Raw genomic sequence first — 23,488 nt, forward strand, 5'->3', positions numbered from 1 at the left:
AAGCCGGCGTTGCCGCGGCTGGGTCTTCCCGGGCACTCGCCCCTCAGGTCTCATTCACACTCAGGACCACCCCCCACGCTGCGCCATGTTCAAGAAACTGAAGCAAAAGGTCAGCGAGGAGCAGCAGCAGTCCCAGCAGGCGCTGGCCTCCACTCAGGTACTATGGCTGCCTCGCTCCCCCCCGCCCCCGTGCCCATACCCCTCGACACCCGCTCCGGGCTGACAGGAGGCGAGGTTCTTCTGTGACCCTTGACCTCTAACCCGAGGATGCCCCCCTGCCCGCCCCCCGGGACTGGGAATGATTCCTGACCCGGGTCTCCGTTCAGGAGAGTGGGTAGGGGTGGCCGGATCCGTCCCGATCGCTGACCTCTGTTAGAGTTACCCCCACCTCCCGTCCCCCATGCCCGCCCCCGGCCTGAGAATAAGCGAGAGGGGCTCTGGACTTGCAGGAGTTTGGACCCATCTCCAAGGTGCCCCCACCCAGCCGAGACCCGCACAGGGGCGAGGGCGGCGTGGGAAACCCTGGCCCCTTTGCCGTCGCTGACCTCTTGGCTGAAGTCCCCTCTCCGAGGGGCCAGGATCCCGCAGGACTCCTGACCCGAGATGGAAGTGTGATTCCCCGCCCGGGGCCGGGGTGAGGGCCAGGGGTCCGGCCACTCCGGGCCAGGCTGCTTGCAGGAGCGCCGGGACCCGAGCGAGGCGGCGGCGTGGCCGGGCTCCAGCGCCCGGGGCGGTCACGAGTTAGTCACTTCGCATAACTTGGTTGATCCCGGGCGGGCGGAGGGGCTGACCCGGAGCCCGGCCGGGCTGGTGCCTGTCCACCGGCTGGCTGCTGCTGCTGCTGCTGCTGCTTCGAGCGTCTTGTTACGTTTATTTTTCACGAAGGCTGTGGCTTCGGTTTGAGATGACAGCTTCCCGGAAAAGGGGGGCGTGTTAATCGAAAGGAACTATCTCCTTAGCACCAGTGGAACCTGGTCTCTCCAGTGAGGAGGAGCCGCTTCTGCTAAGATTGCTCCCCAGCCTTTCTGAAGCTCAACAGATGGAGCAAATTTCTCTCTCAATTTTAATTTTTGCAAGGAAGACTGAGTTTTGACTAATTCGGCATTTATAATACGCTTAAAACATTTCTCTTATGTAGCTAACAGCTGTTAAATCAAACAACTAGGCACAACTACTATAGTTTGTTCTGAACTATGAAGTTGAAGTTCTCTTAAATTTAAGGCTTGTGTAGAGGAAAACAGTGCTTGAAATACATTGAAACAGGCGAGCAGGACAGTGACGGCTTGTTCGTTCTCGTGAAATGTACACAGTGACTAAAATTTAAGTAGTAAATATTTAACTTTTCATACCATGTACTGCGGGCTTTTCTGACTTTACAAAACGCAGTTACTTAAGAACCAATGAAGGATGTAGGGCAGTGGTTGCCCAATATCACACAGCTAGTGTGAGAGCCTAAAGAAAAGTATTAACATGCAGAGATACTTGTTTTAAGAGACAGATTAAAGAGCAACATATGGCCCTAGCTGGTTTGGCTCAGTGGATAGAGTGTCTGCCTGTGGACCAAAGGGTCCTGGGTTCAATTTCAATCAAGGGCACATACGTTGGTTTGCAGGCTTCTCCCAGCCCAAGCCCTGGTTTGGGCTCCTGCAGGAAGCATCCAATCAATGTGTCTTTCTCACATCAATATTCCTCTCTGTCTTTACCTCTCTTTAAACTCTCTCTAAAAATCAATGGAAAAATATCATCGGGTGAGGATTAAAAAAAAAAGCAACATATGATCCCAGTTTTGTGGGAAAAATATGAATATAAGTATATTTACATACAAACAGTGACAATAATTTAGGAAGGATATGCGCAAAGGTGCTGGTGAGATAAGTATTCTTTTTCTTATTTGTAATGTTAGTTTTTCTTCATGAAAATTAATTGCTTTTAAGCTGTAGTAAAAAGAGGTTGTTTTTAGAATAGTAGTAAAAAAGCTAGTTACAAGCTAACATGTTAGAGTTTCCAGTTTCCATAGGTTGCTGCCTCTGATGAGATGGTGCATCAGGATCAAATAAAATCATTTTGTGTACAAAAGATTGAAAACATTCCCATTTGATAATATATATATAATCTCCAGACTGCAAAAGGAAATCATTACAGATCAACTACTGATAGAAATTGGATTCTGTTCTAGCCTCAGATTTTTATCTATTCAGAACCCATTAAGATGAGTAGTTCTGGATTATTGTTTTTAGAGTTAAGAATTTATTGCATGCATGAATTGAAAAAGAAAACAAAAAACCTTTTTTGATGACAATCCTTTTGCAGCAGATTACACAAATTCTTGTTTTCTTAAGCAAAGGCTCTTGATTTGTATATTATCATTTCTCCATTTTTGGCTATAAATTATTTTGTGTTGAAGGCACCATGCCCTCAAGAATTTAATAGGGTGTGAAAGGCCTTTTTTTCCACTCAAGAGGATTTATTTGTTACTGGTCTAGGTTGAAAATTTTCCCTCAGGTGGTGTTGAATGTATTTCTCCCTAATCTGTGTCTAATTCCAAACCTTTATTCATTGTTAGTTAAACAGATCTTTGAATATTTTCTTTTTCCCTTGATTTTAGAAAATTTCTAGTTTTTCCATTTTTATTATTTTACTTAAAAAAACACACTTTTTAAAAATTGATTTCAGAGAGGAAGGGAGAGGGAGAGATAGAAACATCAGTGATGAGAGAGAATCATCGATTGGCTGCCTCCTGCACACCGTCCCTGCTGGGGATTGCTTGCAACCCAGGCATGTGCCCTGAACTAATGGAATGGTGACCTACTGGTTCATAGGTCGATGCTCAACCACTGAGAGCCATGCTGGCCGGGCTGAATCTTAGTATTTCTGGAGAAATTTTTTGGTATATCCTTTTTTTAAAAAGGTAAAAGCAGTTCAAGTGGGTTGGGATTAGCTTTTTTCTATTTTAATGAAGGAATAAATTAGGTCAGAAAATATGGCATCTTATATCATAAAGATTCAGGTTCTATAAAACTTTTGTTTTAGAGGTGTCTGTGTGGAATGGTTTCTTTTTAATTTGTTAAAAATTTTAACTGTGAGTCCCAGTGGGGAAAAGATTGAGAAACAGTGATCTAAAGAATACCGGGGAAGTGGATAAGGGTATCAAAAGACCTGTGTGCTAACCTAGATCTTGCAGTATGCACCCTGGACAAGCCACATAAGCATTCTGACTTCTTATTTCTCATCAGGAATTGGGGATGAGATACTATCTGCCCCACTTACCTTTCAGATTGGTTGTGAGGATCAAAAGAGATAAGTATTTGGAAGCTTTTGTAATTATAGAGCACTTATTTATTTACTAGAGCCTGCTAAGGTGCTATGCTGGGTGCTATGCTGGGTGCCTTGAAGGGTCGATGTAGTTTCTCTACCATGGGATTGAGGGACATGTACTCCTAGCATGGTGGTAGTGTTCACAGGCTGTTGTGGCAGCGTATACTAGTAAGAAGGCATTTCGCGAAAGGGTCAGTCATGGTGACATCTGAGTCGAGTCTTGATGGATAATGAAAAGTCATAGTATATACTGACAAGGCATTTAAGCCTTATTATTTCTAAAGGCGACTATTAGTTTTCTAATGTTGCCCAACAAATTACTACAACCGTAGTGTCTAATAACCCAGTTATTATTTCACATTCTGTATGTCAGAAGTCTGGCATAGTCTGACCGGGGTCTCTGGATCTCACAAGGCTAAATCAGGGTGTCATCCAGACTGTGTTCTCATCTGGAGTTTCGGGTCCTCCTCCATGCTCAGATGGTTGTGGTAGATTTAGTCCTTTGTGGTTGTAGGACTGAGGTCCTTATTTCTTGCTGATTGTTGGAGGGGATCACTTTCAGTTGCTAAGAGCTGCCCAAAGTTCCTTGCCATTTGGCCCCCATAGGCATTTGCTTTCTCCAGGACAGCAGGATTGCATCTCTCTGCTTTCTGCCTCTGCCTTTGCACTCTGGATTCATACTTGAAGGGTTTGTGTGATTAGGTTGGGCCCATCAAGATAATCTTCTTTTAATTAATTCAAAGTCAACTAATTGATAACCTTAAATATCCCTACAAAATCCCTTTTGCTATGTAGAGTCAGATAATCACGGGAATGATATCTCATCAGACTCACAAGGCAAGGGTCATTTGGGATCATCTTAGAATTCTATGTACTGCAGACTAAAATGGTTTTTCTTATACTGAAGTTGGGGCCTTAGTTATAATAATAATAATAGTCAGTTGGCAATAAAAATATTAATTGTGAGCTTGTATATAACCATCAGGCTTCTTGACAAATAGCCTAGAAATCTGTGGTCAAATTTCTCATGGTTATAAAAACTAATTAGACCAAATTTATTTTGAACAAATCTAAATCCTTCTATATTTTGAAGTGAGGATAACCCATTAAGGATCCAGAACCTTGTGATAAATGCTCAAGTACAGTTAGTTTTTCATGCATGTTTTATACTTTGTAGTCACATCCATTCCTTCATGTGATCTGTACTCTTGCAACTCCAGAGGAAGACTTACAAGTTATCAGGCCAAACTTTGCCAGGTACTACTTTTCTGAGGCTAGTGTATTTTAGAGCCTTGTCTTCAAATTTATAAACCCCAACATTTGATTTTGCTAGTTTATCCAGAGCTGAAGAGGCTCTCAGTTACTGATTAGGCTCACATGTGGCCATGGTAAAAAGACATAGTGCCAATTTTTTTAAAAAATTCTTTATTAGTTAAGGTATTAGTGCCAATTTTTAAAACTCACGGTGGTGGTATACTTTTCAAGTGATTGGGAGGTCACTGTCTGGAGTAGCCCTTTCTGGCACCTGGGCAATTGGAAAGCTGAATTATTAAGGCAAAGATTACTTGGAGATGATGGAATCACAGCAGAGAAGTTAAGAGCTATTCCTTCTAGTCTTGTAGTAATTTCCTAGTTACTTTCCTCTCTTTTTGTCTCCCCCCTCAGTGGCCCTATTATTAAAGGAGATATTAGATATGACCATTTAAAAGTAGATAGAAATGGAGCTCCTCCCTCTCATAGTGTCAGCCTTTGAAGTATCTACAGCCTTTGAAGTGGGCATGATTTGAAATTTATGGCTCTGGGTGTAGGAAGGATTTATTGAATTTCTCTCAATTTCAGTGAAAACTATTTCTGAAGTGCTCTGAACATTTTCATTTTAGTCTCAGTCCTGGATAAACACTATCCAGTGACTGCTTTCCATTCCTATTTTCTAAGCACAATATTGATTTCTAGTCATACATTTTCTAGACATTTAAGACATTGGTTAGGCTTTAGCTTCATTTCACATTCAAACATTTTCTTGTTTAAAATGTAAGATGTTACTGTTTCAGTTTTTATCCTGGGAAAGGATATCTTATTTCTTAAGGTAACTTCTGCATATAGCTAATTTCATCTATCACTTGTTGATTTTGTTGTTGTTCATCTTTTAGAAAGTGTGTGTGTTGGAATATTTAGTTGTAAGCTAGTTAAGCAGAAAGGAATTTATTAAAGAATATTTGGTAGCTTACAGATTTCCAGGACGGCCTGAAAGTTAGGGCTGCTTGCCGTGTCCAGCTGTACGTGGGGACTGCACTAAGAAGAATGTTGCAGCTGCCTCAGCTGGGCAGCAGCATTGAGTCTTCCACTGCACAGCTCCTGTGTACAACTACAGGAAGCCGTCCCCATCCTCTTCAGCGGGTGAACTTTAGTTTTGAATGTTTATTTCCTCACATCACTCACTTATGACTCATGTGGGTGTGTTTTTTGGTGGTGTCTGGCCCAGATCACCTGCCCTCTATGCAGAGAAGACTGGGTCAATGGTTTTCTGAGTTTTAACTTAGGGAGTTATAAGAGCTGTTTAGGAAAAAAAAGGATATTAAATTTTTGTCATTTTTTTTTATAGTTTCCCACTCGTCCCAATTAAACTGTTCCTTTTGATTTCTGCTTTTGACATAAAAATCTTTGTCCTATTCAGAGATTATAGAAATATACTCACATATGTTCTTTTATATTTTAATCTTTAAAGATCATTTAAAGCTTTAATATAGCTTAATATTTTATAGATGAGGACACATAGCCCTCAAAAATATAGTGGGAATCTGATTGGTGTCTCTCTCCCGTCATATAGATGGTCATTTGTCCCAACAGCATTTATTGGACACCTGTCTTTTAAAAAAATTTACTTATTTTAAAATTTTATCTTGCAATCACTGTATACATTCTATATTATTTTGTACTAGAGGCCCGATGCACGAAATTTGTGCAAGGGTCTCAGCCCCTACCACGGTGGTGGCAGCTGCCTCTACTTTGGCCCCGCTGGTGCGGCTTCGTTTTGGAAGGTCGTCTGGAAGGACATACGGTCAATTAGCATATTATGCTTTTATTATAGAAATTAATTTGGAGTTGCAATAGTACCGTCTTGTGGACATTCTGAGCAGAGACATAGAAGCACAGAACAGACTGTGGAACCTCATAAGGAAAGTAGGGGAGGGTGGGTAGGTGGGAAGAGATCAGATAAAGAACTTGTATGCATATACAGGCTCTTAGGGACACTGACAGTAGGGTGATGAAGGCCTGGGGTGGGGTGACGGAGTAGAAGAGGTCAATTGGGGAAATAGAGGGCATGTAATCATTTCAACAATAATGATAAAAAAATAAAAAAATAACTTTTTAGTTAGTGAAAAAAAATAAATGGCCTGGCCTCTCAGTATCTAGCTGTGGTGTGTAAGGTAGGCTCAAAGCAAGGCCCTTTACCAGAGAGATGCTTACCTGTGCATTTCATAGTATTGCATATTAGAGCTGGAAGGCACTTTAAAGATGGAATTGACAATCTCATTTTTTTTAATGAACTTTTTTTTAAAGAATAATTTTATTGATTTTTAAAGAGAGAGAGAGGAAGGGAGACGGAGAGAATGAAATATGGGCTGCCTCCTGTATCCCCCCGACCCGGCACTGGCACCGGGGATGGAGCCCACAATGGGGCATGTGCCCTGACTGGAGATCTAACTGACAACCTCCTGGTGCACCGGACAACTCCCAACCAGCTGAGCCACATGGGCCAGGGCTAAATGAACCTTTTGTTTTGGAATAATTTTAACTTATAGGAAAGTTGCAAAGATAATACAGAGAGTATTCATATAGTCCTCAACTGGTTTTAGTTTCCTTTAATACTACCATCTTATTTTACCATCACAACCTTATTTTACAGCTGAGTACATATATCCCTGAAAAAGTTAATTTAGCTAAGATCATAATTCTAGTTGCTAGCAGAGTCAGACCAAGGACCCAGTAGGTAGCCTGGGTTTCTTAGTTGATATGTGTTAGTTATCCTTTCCTGTTTTCATGTTTTTGCTCTTTTCCTTTTCCTGGGTTCTTTGATCATGGATTGAGAGAATGACTACTCAGCACATAGTGTACCAGTCAATGTCTTTCTAATTTGTGCAATAATTTTTAAATCTAGGCTTCCTCCAATTCTTCAACACCAACAGGAACCAGGAGCAGGACGTCTTCATTTACAGAGCAATTTGATGAAGGTACACCCAATAGAGAGGTAAGTCTTAAGTTTCTTCTTTAATAAACCTCTCACAAGAAGCTTATTAATTTAAAATGTAATACTACTGTTGATAACAAAATTATTTTGACAGTTCAATTTTTAATTCTGAGGCATATTCTTTTTTTATTTTTAAAAAATATATTTTTATTGATTTTTAGAGGGGGAGAAGAAGGGAGAGGGATAGAGAGATAGAAACATTGATGAGAGAGGAAGTCATTGATTGGCTGCCTCCTGCATGGCCCCCACTGGGCATTAAGCCCATAACCAGGGCATGTGCCCTGACCAGGAATCGAATTGGTGACCTCTTCGTTCCTGGGTCATTGCTCAACCACTGACCCACATCAGCTGGGCGGTATTCTTTTTTGCAAATAGTAGTTAGGTTTCTGTAAAGAGTGTTTTCTTTGAGAATCTTTTTTTTTCTTTTGAGAATCTTAATTAGAGAGTATAATATGCTCTAAATTTAATATTTGAAGTTTTTAGAATAATTTGATAACAATTCGTTCAATTGCATTATATGGGGAAGAGTCCTATAGTTTCAAGCTAGTGATTGGAAACTGTGAAAGTAACTTTACTCATTCCATGTGACTTGCACCTGGCACCATAGCTCAGCTTAGATTTTTTTCAACCTTTTAACTTTTTGTGAAGTTTGACACAGATAACAGAAAAGGTAAATCATAAATGCACAAATCAATGAATTATTCCAAAGTAAATCCCCATGTAACCACCCCTCAGGTCTAGAAAAGGACAGTGTCAGCTACAGTGCTTTTCCCCAAAAAGATTACTGACTTTTTGGTATTTGCTTCTTTCCTTCTCTTTATAGTACCACTTACGTGTACTTTCTATTGTATTTTTTTTTGTTTTGAGGATATTTTTTCCATTGCTTTTCAGAAAGAGTAGAAGGAAGGGAGGAAGGGGAGAGAGAAAGACTGATGTGAGAGAGACACATTGATTGGTTGCCTCCTGCACGTGCCCCTGGGAAGTCCAAGATCAAGGTGCCAACAGATTCTGTGGTGAGGGCCCTCTTTCTGGTTTGCAGACAGCTATCTTATTATATCCTAGCATGACCTTTCCTTGGTGCATGTACCCAGGGAAAGGTGGAGGTGTGGGAGAATTGGGAGAGGGGCAGCTCTTATGTCTCTTTCTTTCTTTTTTATTTATTTTTTATTGATTTTAGAGAGGAAGGGAGAGAATGAGAGATATAAAAACATCAGTGATGCGAGAAAATCATTGATCGGGTGCCTCCTGCACTCCCCCTACTGGGGATTGAGCCCGAAACCTGGGCATGTGTCCTTGACCAGAATCGAATCTGGGACTCTTCAGTCCCAAGGTGGGCGCTCTATCAACTGAGCCAAACCGGCCAGGGCATTTTTCCATCATGAGGAATTTTTCACTGCATCTATCCCTACCTCCCAAAGGCTCTACCATTACATTGAGGATTAGGGCTTCAATTATCAATTTTTGGGGGGACAAACATTCAGTCCATAGCGCTTACTTTGTTCTCTTGAATATCTTAGTTATTAGAGGTAGTACTGTACTGAGCATTTTACACACACATTTATAATGCTATTATTCTGTAGGATAGATTTCTAAGAATGGGATGGCTAGGTCATAGGCAAATTTAAAAATTGGAAAGATATTTCCAAATTGTCTTGAAGGTTACTTCAAAACAAATATTTTAAAACTTTTATTTAGTATACGTTGATAGCAAAATAAACACTTGATAATATAGTTTTTGCATTAAAACTTAATGACATATATACTGTGCATATATTGGTGCATATATTAAAATGATCTGACAAAGATGTATACAAGTATAAAGTATGGCCCAGTCAGTGTAGTTCAGTGGTTGAGCATTGACCCATGAGCCAAGAAGTCACCGGATGGATTCCCAGTCAAGGTACATGTCTGGGTTGCAGGCTCGAATCCCAGTAGGGGACATGCAGGAGGCAGCTGATTGATGTTTCTATCTCTCTATCCCACTCCCTTCCTCTCATTGTATAATTAATAAAAACATATTTTTAAAAAGTATAAAGAATGTGTATACTTTGAGATCTCATTTTTTGTGCATTATTTGAAAATTTGCATTTCTTTTTTAATATATTTTATTGATTTTTTACAGAGAGGAAGGGAGAGAGACAGAGAGTTAGAAACATTGATGAGAGAGAAACATCGATCAGCTGCCTCCTGCACATCTCCCACTGGGGATGTGCCCGCAACCCAAGCACATGCCCTTGACCGGAATCGAACCTGTGACCCTTCAGTCCGCAGGCCGACGCTCTATCCACTGAGCCAAACCGGTTTCGGCAAATTTGCATTTCTTTATGATTTTAAGTTTAATGGTATTGAACTTAGTTTAAGTTTATAGATGTAACCAATGTGAATGAAAGTTGCAGTACCAATACTGTTTTTACCATCAGTGTTAATGGTATCATTCTTATACCCAGGATATTGGTTGATAATATAGTAGTTTATTGATTTACATACAGTACAGTTGAAACCCTGAAAATAACTTGATTACTACTATTTTAAAAAAGGATTTATCTAGAATGCTTTAAAATGTTTTAAGTGAATATATCTTTTACAAAATAATCCTTTCTGAAAGGGATATTTGATCATTCTTTACAATAGGTTACGTTTTTGTTTGTTTTAAAGTTTTTTAAACATTTATCTCTAATTTCTAAATTTTAATACTAAAAATTTTGTACTCAAATTCTTTTTTTAAAATATATTTTATTGATTTTTTTACAGAGAGGAAGGGAGAGAGATAGTCAGAAACATCGATGAGAGAGAAACATCGACCAGCTGCCTCCTGCACATCTCCTACTGGGGATGTGCCCGCAACCCAGGTACATGCCCTTGACCGGAATTGAACCCGGGACCTTTCAGTCCGCAGGCCGACGCTCTATCCACTGAGCCAAACCGGTTTTGGCTTGTACTCAAATTCTTGAGTTATAAGTCTAACTCAAGAAATAGCATCTGGCCTGGCTGGCGTGGCTCAGTGGTTGAGTGTCAACCTGTGAACCAGGAGGTCACACACAATTCGATTCCTGGTCAGGACACATGCCTGGGTTGGGGGCTCCATCAAGGGGAGTTCAGAAGGCAGCCAGTTGATGATGCTCTCTTATCATTGATGTTTCTCTCTCTCTCTTTCTCCCTTCCTCTCTGAAATCAATAAAAATATATTAAAAAAAATAGTAAATGCTGATACTAGCAGCTATATATATACCAATGTTTGGAAGACAGAAACAGAACCTCCTCTTTAAGGCAGAGAGATATATACTTCCTGAGCTACTAAATTTTTTAGGGTCCCTTCCCTACTAGGAGACATTAATTCATAGGAGACACATTAATTCATTATATACAGTGGATGCTAGCAGATGTCTTAAAACAGGCATTAGGATTTAATTTTCTCTTTGAACTCTGGTTAGGAAGGATGGAAGGGTTCTATGCTGCCAGAGTTAGATTTAGGGCTACATGCTAGAGCAGTGATGGCGAACCTTTTGAACTGGGCGTGTCAGCATTTTGAAAAACCCTAACTTAACTCTGGTGCCATGTCACATATAGAAATTTTTTGATATTTGCAACCATAGTAAAACAAAGACTTATATTTTTGGTATTTATTTTATATATTTAAACGCCATTTAACAAAGAAAAATCAACCAAAAAAATGAGTTCGTGTGTCACCTCTGACACGCATGTCATAGGTTCGCCATCACTGTGCTAGAGGCTAAAGTGGGGCTCCCAGCACTGGTGAAAGGAGGTTGAAAAAACTTTTGCTGACTGCTGCCTAGAGCTCTCTGTGGCCTATTATAAGAAGCTTCTGTCCCTAGGGAGGCCTCATGATCAAGAACTGAACCAAACCTCATCGTGGCTTAGTGACTGAGTCTGTGATAACCTGTATATTGTCATAGGTTAGGACACCCAAAGTGGGGCCTAGGGAATCAGATTGACTGAGGAATAAGGAGGGATGAGCATAGAAGGAAGGAGAAATGTAATACTTTCTCAAAATGAGCCTGTAAATGAAAATTCTAAAACAAATGCTAAAAAGGCAGCCAATAAAAACAGGAATTGGGATATAAATTTACTCTAGGTGAAATTAGAATAATAGAGCAGTTTGGCCCTAGCTGGTTTGGCTCAGTGGATAGAGCGTTAGCCTGTGGACTGAAGGGTCCCAGGTTCGATTCCAGTCAAGGGCACATACCTGGGTTGCCGACTTGATACCCAGTTGGCGGCATGTAGGAGGCAGCCAATCAGTGATTCTCTCTCATCATTGATGTTTCTGTCTCCCTCTCCCTCTTCCTATCCTCTCTGAATTCAATAAAAATATATTAAAAAAATAGGGCAATTTGGAAAGACTTTAAAACAAGTATCTTTAATAAGATAGGTGAGTTAATACTTTTCTTAAGAACAGAAAATTGTGGGGGAAAAATAGGCCAAAATAAAACTGGACTAGGTAGATGTGAAAAAGAACTAAGTAGAAATGCTACTAATGAAAGAAAAATTATGTAAAAATATAAGTAAAAATAAAACTCACATTAGTCCCAGTTCAAGAGAAAAGTAGGAAATTCTAAAAGAATACTAAATAATCCCACTCAAAACACACAGAGATAGAGATAAAGAAAAAAATTTTTTTCCCCCTAAGAGCAAGAGCCATGGGAAATAGATTAAAAGCTTTCAACACACATCTAATATGAGTGTTTAGGTAGCTTCATGAATGTTTAGGCACGTACAACTTCAGTCACTAACTTCAACTGATGGCTTCAGTGAGAAAGAGCCAAATTAAATTCTTAGGACAATTTGATCAGAATTTGAACAATTAGAGATGGAGTTGAGATTGAATTTTATTGGGAGGAATATTGAGAGTTGATGCTGGTGGGACTTTCATGAACTTAAGAAGCAATTGACAAGGACAAGTGGAGGGATGTAGCTGTCAGTGGGAACTAATTTTAATGTACTTTGCTTTTCTATGGGGCCAGAGTGTAAATTGTTTGGCAGCACCTTCGAAATGTTTGGTCAACATGTTTTTCTCTACTGGGTATTAATTAGCTTTTGTGTTTTTCTCTTAAAATTTCCTATATATTCTTAAATTTGCAACTATTTCCTTGTGTGGGCAAGAGTGACTTCATTTCAAAATGAATTATGGAAGCTTAAAAAATCGAATTTGTATAAGCCTTTAACTTAAATAACATTCATTCAAAGCTTGTTGAGTTCCCAGGGGAGTAGACTTTTAGCAAGAGTATAAACTTGGATTGGATGATTCTCTAGAGCCAAACAGGCATAATAGTATATTTTAGTACTAATACTAAATCCTACTCAAGGAGTACCAGTTAACATAAACACACACAAAAAATGCCTTAAAAAACGTTTGCCCTATCTATTAGATGGTCTCTATTATAGGACCAGATGAAGAGTTAGTAAAGGCTCTAGTTAGTACCCATAACTCTACAGTACTGAGATGAAAAGTGTAAGCTCTTAAGCTTTTGCAGGTATTTATATTTTTCCTTTTGTATATTTTATTTTTTAAAAAATTTATCTTTATTGTTGAAAGTATTACAGATGTTTCCCTGTTTTCCCCCATTGATCCCCTCCACTCTGCTGTAGATATTTATTTTCTGATGTAAGTTCTTTATTATATATCACATAATAGATAAGACAACACACATTAGCTGCTAAATTAATGTTTCAAAGGATTTTTTAAAATGTATTTTGAAATAATCATAGATTCACAGGAGTTTACAAAAATTTTTTTAGGTAGGCCCTGTGTACGCTTCACCCAGTTTCTCCCAAGGGTACCACCTTGTAACACTGTGAAAACAAGGAAATTGACATTGGTAAATTATTGACATCCATAGAGCTTATTCAGATTTCACCGTTTTATATGTATCACTAAAGGCCTGGTGCATGGATTTGTGCACAGGTAGGGTCCCTCGGCCTGGCATGCACCCTCTCGGGACCCCTTGGGGGATGTCGGACTGCCGGTTTCGGCCCGATTCCTGCAGGCCGATGCTCTAACCAACTGACCTACTTGGCCAAGGCTTGGAGAAAACTTTTTTGAATATAAGTACAGATAAATGATTACTTAAAGTGTTATATGTCTTGGCCCTGGCTGGGTAGCTCATCTGGTTTGAGCATTGTCCTGATATACCAAGATTGCAGTTTTGATCCTGAGTCAGGGCACATATAAGAATTAACCAGTATTAACCAATGAATGCATGGATGAGTAGAACAAGAAATCAGTGTTTCTCTCACTCTCTCAAAAAAAAAAATCAAAATAAAAAAATCAAAGTTTTATGTGTCTTATCATCCCATAAATTTCCATGCTGTGTTTTTGAATGTATAAAAATGAATGGCACAGTATTTGTTTTATGCTAAAGCTTCTGTTCTTTATCATGTATTGTTCTAATTGGTATAGACCAGTGGTTCTCAACCTGTGGGTCGTGCCCCCTTTGACGGTCAAACGACTTTCACATGGGTTGCCTAAGACCATCCTGTATAGAGGTATTTACACTACGATTCATAACAGTAGCAACATTACAGTTATGCGTAGCAATGAAAATAATTTTATGGTTGGGTCGCAACATGAGGAACTGTATTTAAAGGGCCAGAAGGTTGAGAACCACTGGTATAGACTCTTATACCAAATGACATGTTTTGTGCTGTGGTGCCTGTTGTATATATTATTTATATGCCAATAAGCAAGTTGTTTAAAGTTGGGCTTTGAGATCCTAAATAGTTCAACTCCTTTCCATTCCTGACCTTTCCCAGCAACTTATTATTTTGGGGGTGGAACGACGGTGGTAGTAGTAGTGCTGCAAGGCCATTATAGTGTTGTGCATGCTGTGTGGTGAGAACACTTTGCAACATGCCCTTATGATTTGTTTTTCATCATTTGTTTTATTTTTATACATCTGCTTGTTACACTGAATGAGACAGCTACTAGCCGGGATGATAGCAGAGCCTGCTTTTCTCTCTGAGTATACTATCTTTGCTTTGGATTCCTCCAAACAGCCTAAAACACAGGCTGACAGTGTGGTGAGTCCTTCCACCGCTTTCTGCATTCCCTTTGTGGGGAAGCTAAGTAATTCGGTAATTCTAGAAGCAAATCTCATGTTGCTTGTCACTTACCATCTCTCAAAGCATCTTCAGCGCCCTGCTAACCCTGCTTTAAAAAATCAGAGTAAATTGCTGAATTCTGATGGCTGGTGTGTTTTCTGGTAACACTTTAACAGCAACAAAATAACACTTTTCGTTAATGTAATGAAGATTACCTTCACTTGGTCTAAACTCTTAAGTTTTCTTTCTAGGGAATGTTTGTTCATTGACTAAAAAAAGGTATGCATTGTTAGAAAACCCTGGTAGTAGGCCAAGAATATTTTAAAATGTGACTCACATTTTTAGGGGAAAAATGCATTTTGTGTAAATCCATAATTAAATAACATTGAGTAGGTAGGTTGATTTTACAGTAACAAATAATTGCATCTTATTTTGGGAGAGGACAAGTTTTCTGTGTATTATTAAATATCTGAAAAAAAAATAATCTCATCATTTTTCAATTGACTGAAGTCATATAATTTTGAATCTTGTATGTAATTTTGGGAAAGTGGACTTTTAAATTTAGAGGTATTCGCTCAGTAAGGTAGCTTTTGGTGTTAAATTGGACATTGAACTGGGATTGATTTTTTTTGTTTTTTTAAAGAATGAGAATTGGTTGAACTAATTTATTAGGCTGGTGATGAAATTGGAACATTTCTGTATTAATCCCTGCAGCCAGTAAAGACTTGGTCTGTATATAGCCACTAGCAATCCTAAAGTACATTCTAACCTTGGTTTTAGAAAAGAAAGCAGCTCAGAGTTCTGGTGATGCCTTTGCTTGGATCTCACGGAAAGAGGCCTCTCCTTGGCTCTGGTTACAAAGAACACCTCACTATTTTCAAAACTGGTTTGAGAGGGACACAGGAATCCCACATAAAAATAAATTACCAACTTATCCTATATAATAAAAGGCTAATATGCAAATCAACCAAATGGCAGAATGACTGGTTGCTGTGACATGCACTGCCCATCAGGAGGCAGATGCTCAACACAGAAGCTGCGCTCTGGTGGTAGTGTGCTCACACAAGGGGAGCGCTGCTCGGCTAAAAGCCAGGCTCACGGCTGGCGAGTGTAGTGACGGTGGTGGGAGCCTCTCCTGCCTCAATGGCAGTGCTAAGGATGTCTGACTGCCGGCTTAGGGGAGCAGGCCTAACCCGTCAATCGGACATCCCCTGAGGGCTCCTGGACTGTGAGAGAGCAGGCCGGGCTGAGGGACACCCCTCCCCCACAGTGCACAAATCTTGTGCACCAGGCCTCTAGTTTAAAAATAAAATGATACTGCAATAGAGACTTTTTTTTTTTTAAAAAAGAAGAACTTCTCCTAGGCCCACTTCCATCTATATATATAAAAGCCTAAGCATCCAAACAACTGAACGACCAAATGACCGGTCGACTGGTCGCTATGATACACACTGACCACCAGAGGGCAGAGGCTCAACGCAGGGGCTGTCCCCTGGTGGTCAGTGCACTCCCACAGCCAACCTCCCACAGCCCCTCCCCACAGCCAACCAACCTCCCATGGCCCCTCCCCCTGCGGGCCAACTGCTCACGTTCCCGATTGGCCCTGATTGGCCCCAATCGCTGGCCAGGTCGAGAGATCCCACCTGTGCATGAATTTGTGCACTGGGCCTTTAGTAAGTATATAAAAGTAATTTGTATGGAGTCCTAGCGTATCATGAAAGAAATGCTAAAAAATTTTAAATGAAGGCATTAGAAATAATTTAAGTAGATTAAAAGTCTTTTATTTTATTTTATTTTATTTTTTTAAAATATATTTTATTGAGTTTTTACAGAGAGGAAAGGAGAGAGATAGAGAGTCAGAAACATCGATGAGAGAGAAACATCGACCAGCTGCCTCCTGCACACTCCCCACTGGGGATGTGCCCGCAACCAAGGTACATGCCCTTGACCGGAATCGAACCTGGGACCTTTCAGTCCGCCGGCCGACGCTCTATCCACTGAGCCAAACCAGTTTCGGCTAGATTAAAAGTCTTTATAATATTATTTAAATTGAGTTTTGTTCAGATAAAAACTTATTTTTCCCCACATAACAAAGGGAAACTATAGCATAACCTATAGTAGAATAAACATTTAGAGAGGGCTTAATTCATTACATTAGGGAATCACCAGCTGCTGATTTTTCCTTAATTTAGTTTTTTTTGGAAAAATATGTATCTTTACCTGTAATTCTAAAAATTACTGTATCCTTAGTGCTCAGCAACCAATAAATATTGAACAAAGATTGAACAAAACATAATTGAACACAAATGTGGCAGGGAACCTGTGTGTGCTTTTAAATTAAATGCACTTTAGAAGAGTTTTCCTGTATCTAGGAATTGCCTCCAAGGAGAGAGTATTGGTACTCTTGAGTATTGACTTGTATTGAGCTAGTTCTTTAGGCTTCTGTGTGGGAGAAGGCCTTCAGAAGTCTTCTTTCACTGAAGGAAATAATTGTATAGGATTTAACAAGCATTTACTGAGCCTGTACTACCAGTCCTCAAGATGTTAGGTCCTGGGACCAAGACGAAAATGCAAGGTTTTCTGCTCTCCAAGATTTTATAAGTTTATATGAAGATAAAAATATCAACATACTATACACAGGAATTAAGGCTTAATAGAAGAAAATACAGATGTAGGGAATGTGTTAGTCCTTCAGGCAAGTTAAATGAAACTTCATTAAAAAAGGGCATTTTTTAAATTTATTTTTTTTATTGCTTTAAGTATTACAAAGGGTATTACATATCCTCCCCCCCCGCCCCCCCCGCGAAGGCATTACACGTAGTGACAAAATCTCTAATTTTGCTTCTAAAGGTTCCTAATTTAAATTTCAGGGAAACATAGGCCAATACTTCCCTTAGTTGTCTTGCATATATTTAGATACGTATATGGTATAACATATAAACTGAAATATTACACAGGGAGGAAAGGTTTTTTAATGTTATGCTGTGTTTGATAGGGTGATATTTCAAGCAATCGTAGAATAGCTTTTTGTATGGACTACAATCATGTGTCAAGTAATTTACTTAAAATAGAATAGGGACTCTCTTGCCACTATTCCTTCTAACCTATATATCTTATGGAGTTCTTTCATTTCCTTTCTGCATAATTTAATTATTGCTTTTCACTGTACTGATTGGCTCGAGAGATTTGTTGATCCCTATAAAATGTTTTTTTATTTTATAGTTTATAGTATATATTTAGGGCTAGAAACATTACTTATGATGTTACAGAAATATATGCCATGTATACAACTTTTAATTCTTTGAAGTGGCAGAGAACAGGAAGATAAAAGTTAATTACTGTGTTCCTTCAACCTTTCTCTCCTGTCTAACTTTAAGAAAATGTCTTTGACTAATAAAATTGGATAACTCTTTTTATATTAGAGGGAGACGGTATTTACATTTTTATTAGGGAAAAATTTAAACATATTACAAAAGTGGAAATAGTAGCAATAGTGGCATAAGAATTCTTTTCCTCCTATAGTATCCATTACCAGTGTCAACAATTAACTCATGCCCATCTTATTAGGATCCCTTCCCACTTCCCTAACCATACCACTACCCCCCTTTCCATACATGCAGCTTACCCCACCTCATCCTCACTGGATTATTTGAAGCAAATTTCAGAACTACTATTGTATCTAAATATTTTGGTATATATTTCTAAAAGATAAAGACAAAATATAGACCCACTATACATTTATCATACCTAAAAATTAACAATTTCTTAGTATCAAATACCTAATGAGAGCTCGAAAATTTGAGAACACTTTTGCAAAGCTGAGTGCCTTCACTTGTATTTTAGAATAAGTAAGGTCAGATATTTGACCTTTTCTTGGTCAGCTGTAGAATTGTAGGGGAATAGTGCTATTTAAAGACCAAGTTACTGAAACATACTGGTAGTGGCTAGTATTTGGTCAAATGCTTTTGTTAAAAAAATTGAGATTATTTTATCATGAGCTACTTCTAAAGCTGTAATTTCAGTTAGCTACTTAGTGTATTATGAATGCAATATAGAATTTTGAATATCAAAGAATCTCATCCATTATCATAGAACCTATGCTACTATGATGTAATCAGCAGAATGTTGCTTAATTTGCAGCATTTGTCATACGAATAGGATAAAATTAAAACTTTCACATGTGGAATAAGATTATTTTTAATTATACGTTTTTCTGAAAATTGTCACAACAATTTATACTGTTGGCTTCGAACGAATGAGGCATTTGTATTTCTTGTTACCAAGATAATTTTCAGAGCTTAGCCCAAATATCTTTAATTTGAATATTCTTTTATTGTAGGGAACTATTGATATTATTTCTTTTTCTGGATAGATTCCTGTTTGGATGAGATTAGCTAGTAGAAACCCTTATGTTAATTTTGTTGTGGGGGAAAAACTGGGGACATCATAATGGGAAAGGTATGTGATTAGCTTGAAATAAGTTTTGCTACATACTAATCTTTGCTATTTAGTTATATATTTTGCAGCAAAATGAATTTTCTAAAATACTTACCATACTAGTTTTGCCTTGCATGAAGACATTCTAATAAATGAACAATTACTAATTTTGTTTGATAAATGTATCTAATAGGGCTTGGTACTTGGCCTTTGTTCTTAACAGTTTTTAAAACTTCAGTCTTCTTTTCCTTTTCTTTACAATATGTCTTTGTTCTTTTTAGAATATATCTCTCCAAGCCACAAAATCTCCGGACAGTATTAATGGAAGTGAGCTGATGACTCCTCAGGTATGTTATTCATTTTATTTAAAAAAATGGCAAGTCCTTTCAGAGTGTTGGTCAATCTATAATAATAGCATTTGACTTTACATTGGAACAGTGATGTCCAAACATTTGATACAGTATGTATGGTAAATCTAGGTTTGTTGATGATTTCTTGGAAAAAAACTGTAAGTGATTTTTATGTATACACCAGTCATGTAAGATTCTATTATTACTCATTTAAAAACTTAATGGTGGTAAAGAGAAAACGTTTTGAAAAAAGAAATATGACTTTATAGTTGTAAAGAAAATAGAGAAATTCATATTGAAAGACATTACGTTACATAATTTGAAAGGGGATTATGAAAGAAATGAAATTTATTTTAAAGTTTGCTCTTAAATGTGCTAATGCAGAGAATTTAGGTTATCTTTGATACTCAAAAGTTATTTGTGATTGGGGCTAAGTGACATTCTTTTGACTCCTTCCAAAAAAGAAAGAAAAAATTCCTGAAAAACATGATGATGGCAGTGTCTGAAGTGAACATTTGTTTACTTTGGCTTGATGATTATTATCATTAACCTGGCTGTTTTCAGCAGTCTCTTTTGTAGTGAAATAACATTTCTAATTTTGTGAACTTGGAGCATGAATGTATACAAATTATGACCTAAATGATTTATGAACTAAATTATGTAGACTAAACATCCTAAAGTATTGTCTAGCAAATGTATAAATTACAGTTTCCCAAACTCCATGAAAAGGTCACCTGTGATCTGAGATCCTTTGGGGGAGGCTGATAAGGCTCTAGCCATAATCCGAGTCCCTGGGCTGTTGACTCGGGCCTTGAGCAGCATCCCCAATAAATCCCAAGTCTCCTACAAACACATCATTTTCTATAGGTGCCATGAGGTAAGGGTAAAAATTGAGAGGCACCAAATCTAAATGGTACTGGACAGATCCAATGATCTTTAAGGAATATTATTAAAGAATATTTTTTGGAATACTTTTTTCCTTCTCTTATAGAATAGTTTAAAAAGACTAAATATAGTTACAAATGCAAAAAATAAAATGAAAGATAACTATTTGAGAGAGACTTAAGTTTTAATTAAGTTAAATAATAAACATGGGTGATATTCAGGAAGTAAGGCTCACTAAAGGCTTTGAACTTCCTTAAAAAACAACAACAAATATTTTCCTAAAAAAAAAAAAAAAGATAGCATTTACTGAGTATTTACTCTGTTGTCAGGCATTATTAACCATTTTATATATATGATCTCATTTAATTCTCATAACAAGGAGATGTTTTCACTTAGAGTCTGTTTACCTTTAAACAGATTTCTGACAAATTGGGTGTTGGTTGTTAGCAAATTAGTAACAGTGTATGTTGATGAAGGGGTAGAATGCTTATTATGGTTGGGCATCTTGACAGCAGCAGGAAATCGGAGTTTATACCAAGCTAGAAGAGCTGGTAAAAGCAAGCCCAGGAGTTCATAAGGCATAGCTGTCTATGACCCTCTTAAAACTGGGTTGGACATCTTGTGTAAATTAACAATTTTGGCACACAATATAATAATTGTGGCATGGACATCATTTTAAAGGTTTACTCATTGTCCTTATTTAAGAAGGCAGAAAAGTGTATATTTTAGAAAAATTTCTATTAAATACTATTAAATTTTAAATTGTTTAATGCAGTTCATAATACTCAGCTAATGAAATTGATTCATTTATCTGCAAAAGAGAATGCGGAGAGCTGACCTTTTACTTCAAACAGACTTATAAAACTCAGATCTTTGAAAATAATTAGTACATGCCACCACACAATAGAGAAAAATACATTTTTTCAAAACAGTAGGTAATGTTTGAGCATTTTTCTGAGAAGCTATAAAATGGTTTTATTAAATCATAGTGTTAGTATTTTAGCAGTTTAGGAGGAACCTAGGATTTAGTATTACTTATTGTATAGATGAGATATCAGGCATGAAAGTTTAAATTATTTGCCCAACGACCAGTGGCTAGTTACTGATAGTACTATGGAATTATCATTGCTAGACACAAAACATCACTCTAGCTATGTTTTTTTTTTACCATGTATTGCCTCATTTGAATTTGTATGCTATTAAAACAGAATGAGAACTGAATTGATTAAATTCAGTAGAGCAAAATACAGGGATTTAAATGGCAGTTCTCAAATGTTATTTTTTTTAATTATTGGGAAAATTATTTTATATTTAAAAATTCATGTGTGAATTTTTAAATATAAAATAAATTACAGTGTTAAAGTTGCATTTTAAATTTTTGTTGCTATTTTTGAGTACTGCCCTTTTATTTTTCAATAGTTTATTATGAAAATTTTCAAATATATATGAGTTGGAAGAACTTTAAAGTGAATAACTACATACCCTCCACCTAGATTCTTTTTTCTTTTTTTGTTTTGTTCCTCCACTTAGATTTTATCACTGATACTTCACTGTACTTATTTTATCACAAACCTACCTATGTATACATGCCTCTATCTGTCTCTCAATATTTACTTTTTGTTTTTTGTTTTTAAGAGGTGGAATGCCGTTTTATTTATTTATTTGTAGTTGGTATATATTTCAGGTGTATAATATAGTGATTCAACATTTATATATTTTATAATGTGATCACCACACTAAGTCTAATAACATCTGTCCCAATGCAAACTTACCACAATACTATTTTATTTCTTAAATTTATTTTTAGTAAGAGAAAATGACCAAATGTAATACATACATATGGTTGAGAATCCATGTACATGAGAGAGCCCGAGACCTCACATCAGGTTCAGAGGTAGAAAGGAAACATGGTCTTATAAGACATCCTGAGCTAGGAATGAGGTAGGGAGCTCTGGAGGGCTTCAAAGGGTCATTGCAGGTTGAGAAGAAGAGAAGATGCTTAGTAAACAGGAGTTTGTCCTGCCCTATGGATAGGTCAAAAGAGGTTATCTGATAATCTCTTATGGGCAAGACCCCTAATTCAAGTTCTTCTAGGTCAGTGGTCGGCAAACGCATTAGTCAGCAGAGCCAAATATAAGCAGTACAACAATTGAAATTTCTTTTGAGAGCCAAATTTTTTAAACTTAAACTATATAGGTAGGTACATTGTTATTAACTTAATTAGGGTACTCCTAAGCTGGCCTTTGCTAAAAACATCCTCAATCTGATTGAGGTAAGTTCGCTGAGGTCGACTCCTTCCAACTCTCCCATCCGCACTCGTCTTGTATACTTGTTTCAGATAGACAAGTGTGAATGGGAGAGTTGGAAGGGGTCAACCTCAGCGAACGTACCTCAATACCTGAAAGCAATGTACCTCCCCTGTGCTGTGTATCCCGTGGCCTGCCTGTGCCACATCTGTCTCCCGTCGCCCGACCCACCGACACCCCTCACTTCTTCTAACGCCACTTCTTCAAAATAGACTCGCCCAGGCCGAAAACCGACTTCTGCTCATGGGCCACGAAGTTTCAATCACACTGTACGTGTGCACCCGCATGTGGTATTTTGTGGAAGAGCCACACTTGGGAGGCCAAAGAGCCGCGTGTGGCTCGCGAGCCGAGGTTTGCCGACCACTGTTCTAGGTAGTAAAGGGAGAGGCAGAATTTTCTCTTGTGCTGTTGTTAAAGTTGCCTTTAGCTCAAAACATTCGGCGTACCACAGAGGCACAGAAGCACATCTTGGGGTGACTCATTCTGAATCCCCATAGTTCCCTCTTCTGAAACTTCCCTGGAGTTGGGTTGGTAAATTGTTATATATCTCATTAAACCAGTCTCAGTCTTGAGAAAAGTTCAGTTCACTTAAACTGTTATGTACAATATATTGACTATATTCCCCTTCACCTTTTTCACCCATCTTCCCACCCTCTCCCTTATTGCAACCATCAGGCTGGTGACAGTGTGACGGGCAGATTTGTAGGTAGAGATTTGAGACAAGAGAACAGAAGGCTTCCTCTTTTTTACAGATGTGCAGACTGAAAGGAAGTGACTTAGTGAAGGTCATTCCACTGCTTGGTGACAGACCTGGGACCTACACCCCAGTCCTCTGATTCCAGGTCCAGCACTTTTTCAGAAATAACCAGGTGTCTCTTATTTTTCAGAAA

General features: G+C 38.2%; 1 protein-coding gene across 8 annotated transcripts in view; it reads left to right on the top strand.

Moving 5' to 3' along the window:
* The first annotated feature begins 6 nt into the window (after window positions 1-6).
* Window positions 7-23,488, top strand: part of GOLGA4 (golgin A4) — an 83,623-nt gene continuing 60,141 nt past the window's right edge. For 4 of the 8 annotated variants that reach the window (XM_006759623.2, XM_006759624.2, XM_006759625.2 and 1 more), the window contains exons 1-4: window positions 7-157; window positions 7,475-7,564; window positions 14,501-14,599; window positions 19,339-19,404. In XM_006759623.2, coding sequence (XP_006759686.1) covers window positions 86-157; window positions 7,475-7,564; window positions 14,501-14,599; window positions 19,339-19,404 — 327 coding nt within the window. In that variant the 5' untranslated portion in view covers window positions 7-85. Of the gene's footprint in view, window positions 158-7,474; window positions 7,565-14,500; window positions 14,600-19,338; window positions 19,405-23,350; window positions 23,468-23,488 lie in introns of those variants that run through there. The other 4 variants (XM_006759626.2, XM_006759628.2, XM_006759627.2 and 1 more) reach the window with 3 other exon arrangements.

The sequence above is a fragment of the Myotis davidii genome, unplaced genomic scaffold, assembly GCF_000327345.1.
Source record: "Myotis davidii unplaced genomic scaffold, ASM32734v1 scaffold395, whole genome shotgun sequence".
Taxonomy (NCBI): Eukaryota; Metazoa; Chordata; class Mammalia; order Chiroptera; family Vespertilionidae; genus Myotis; species Myotis davidii.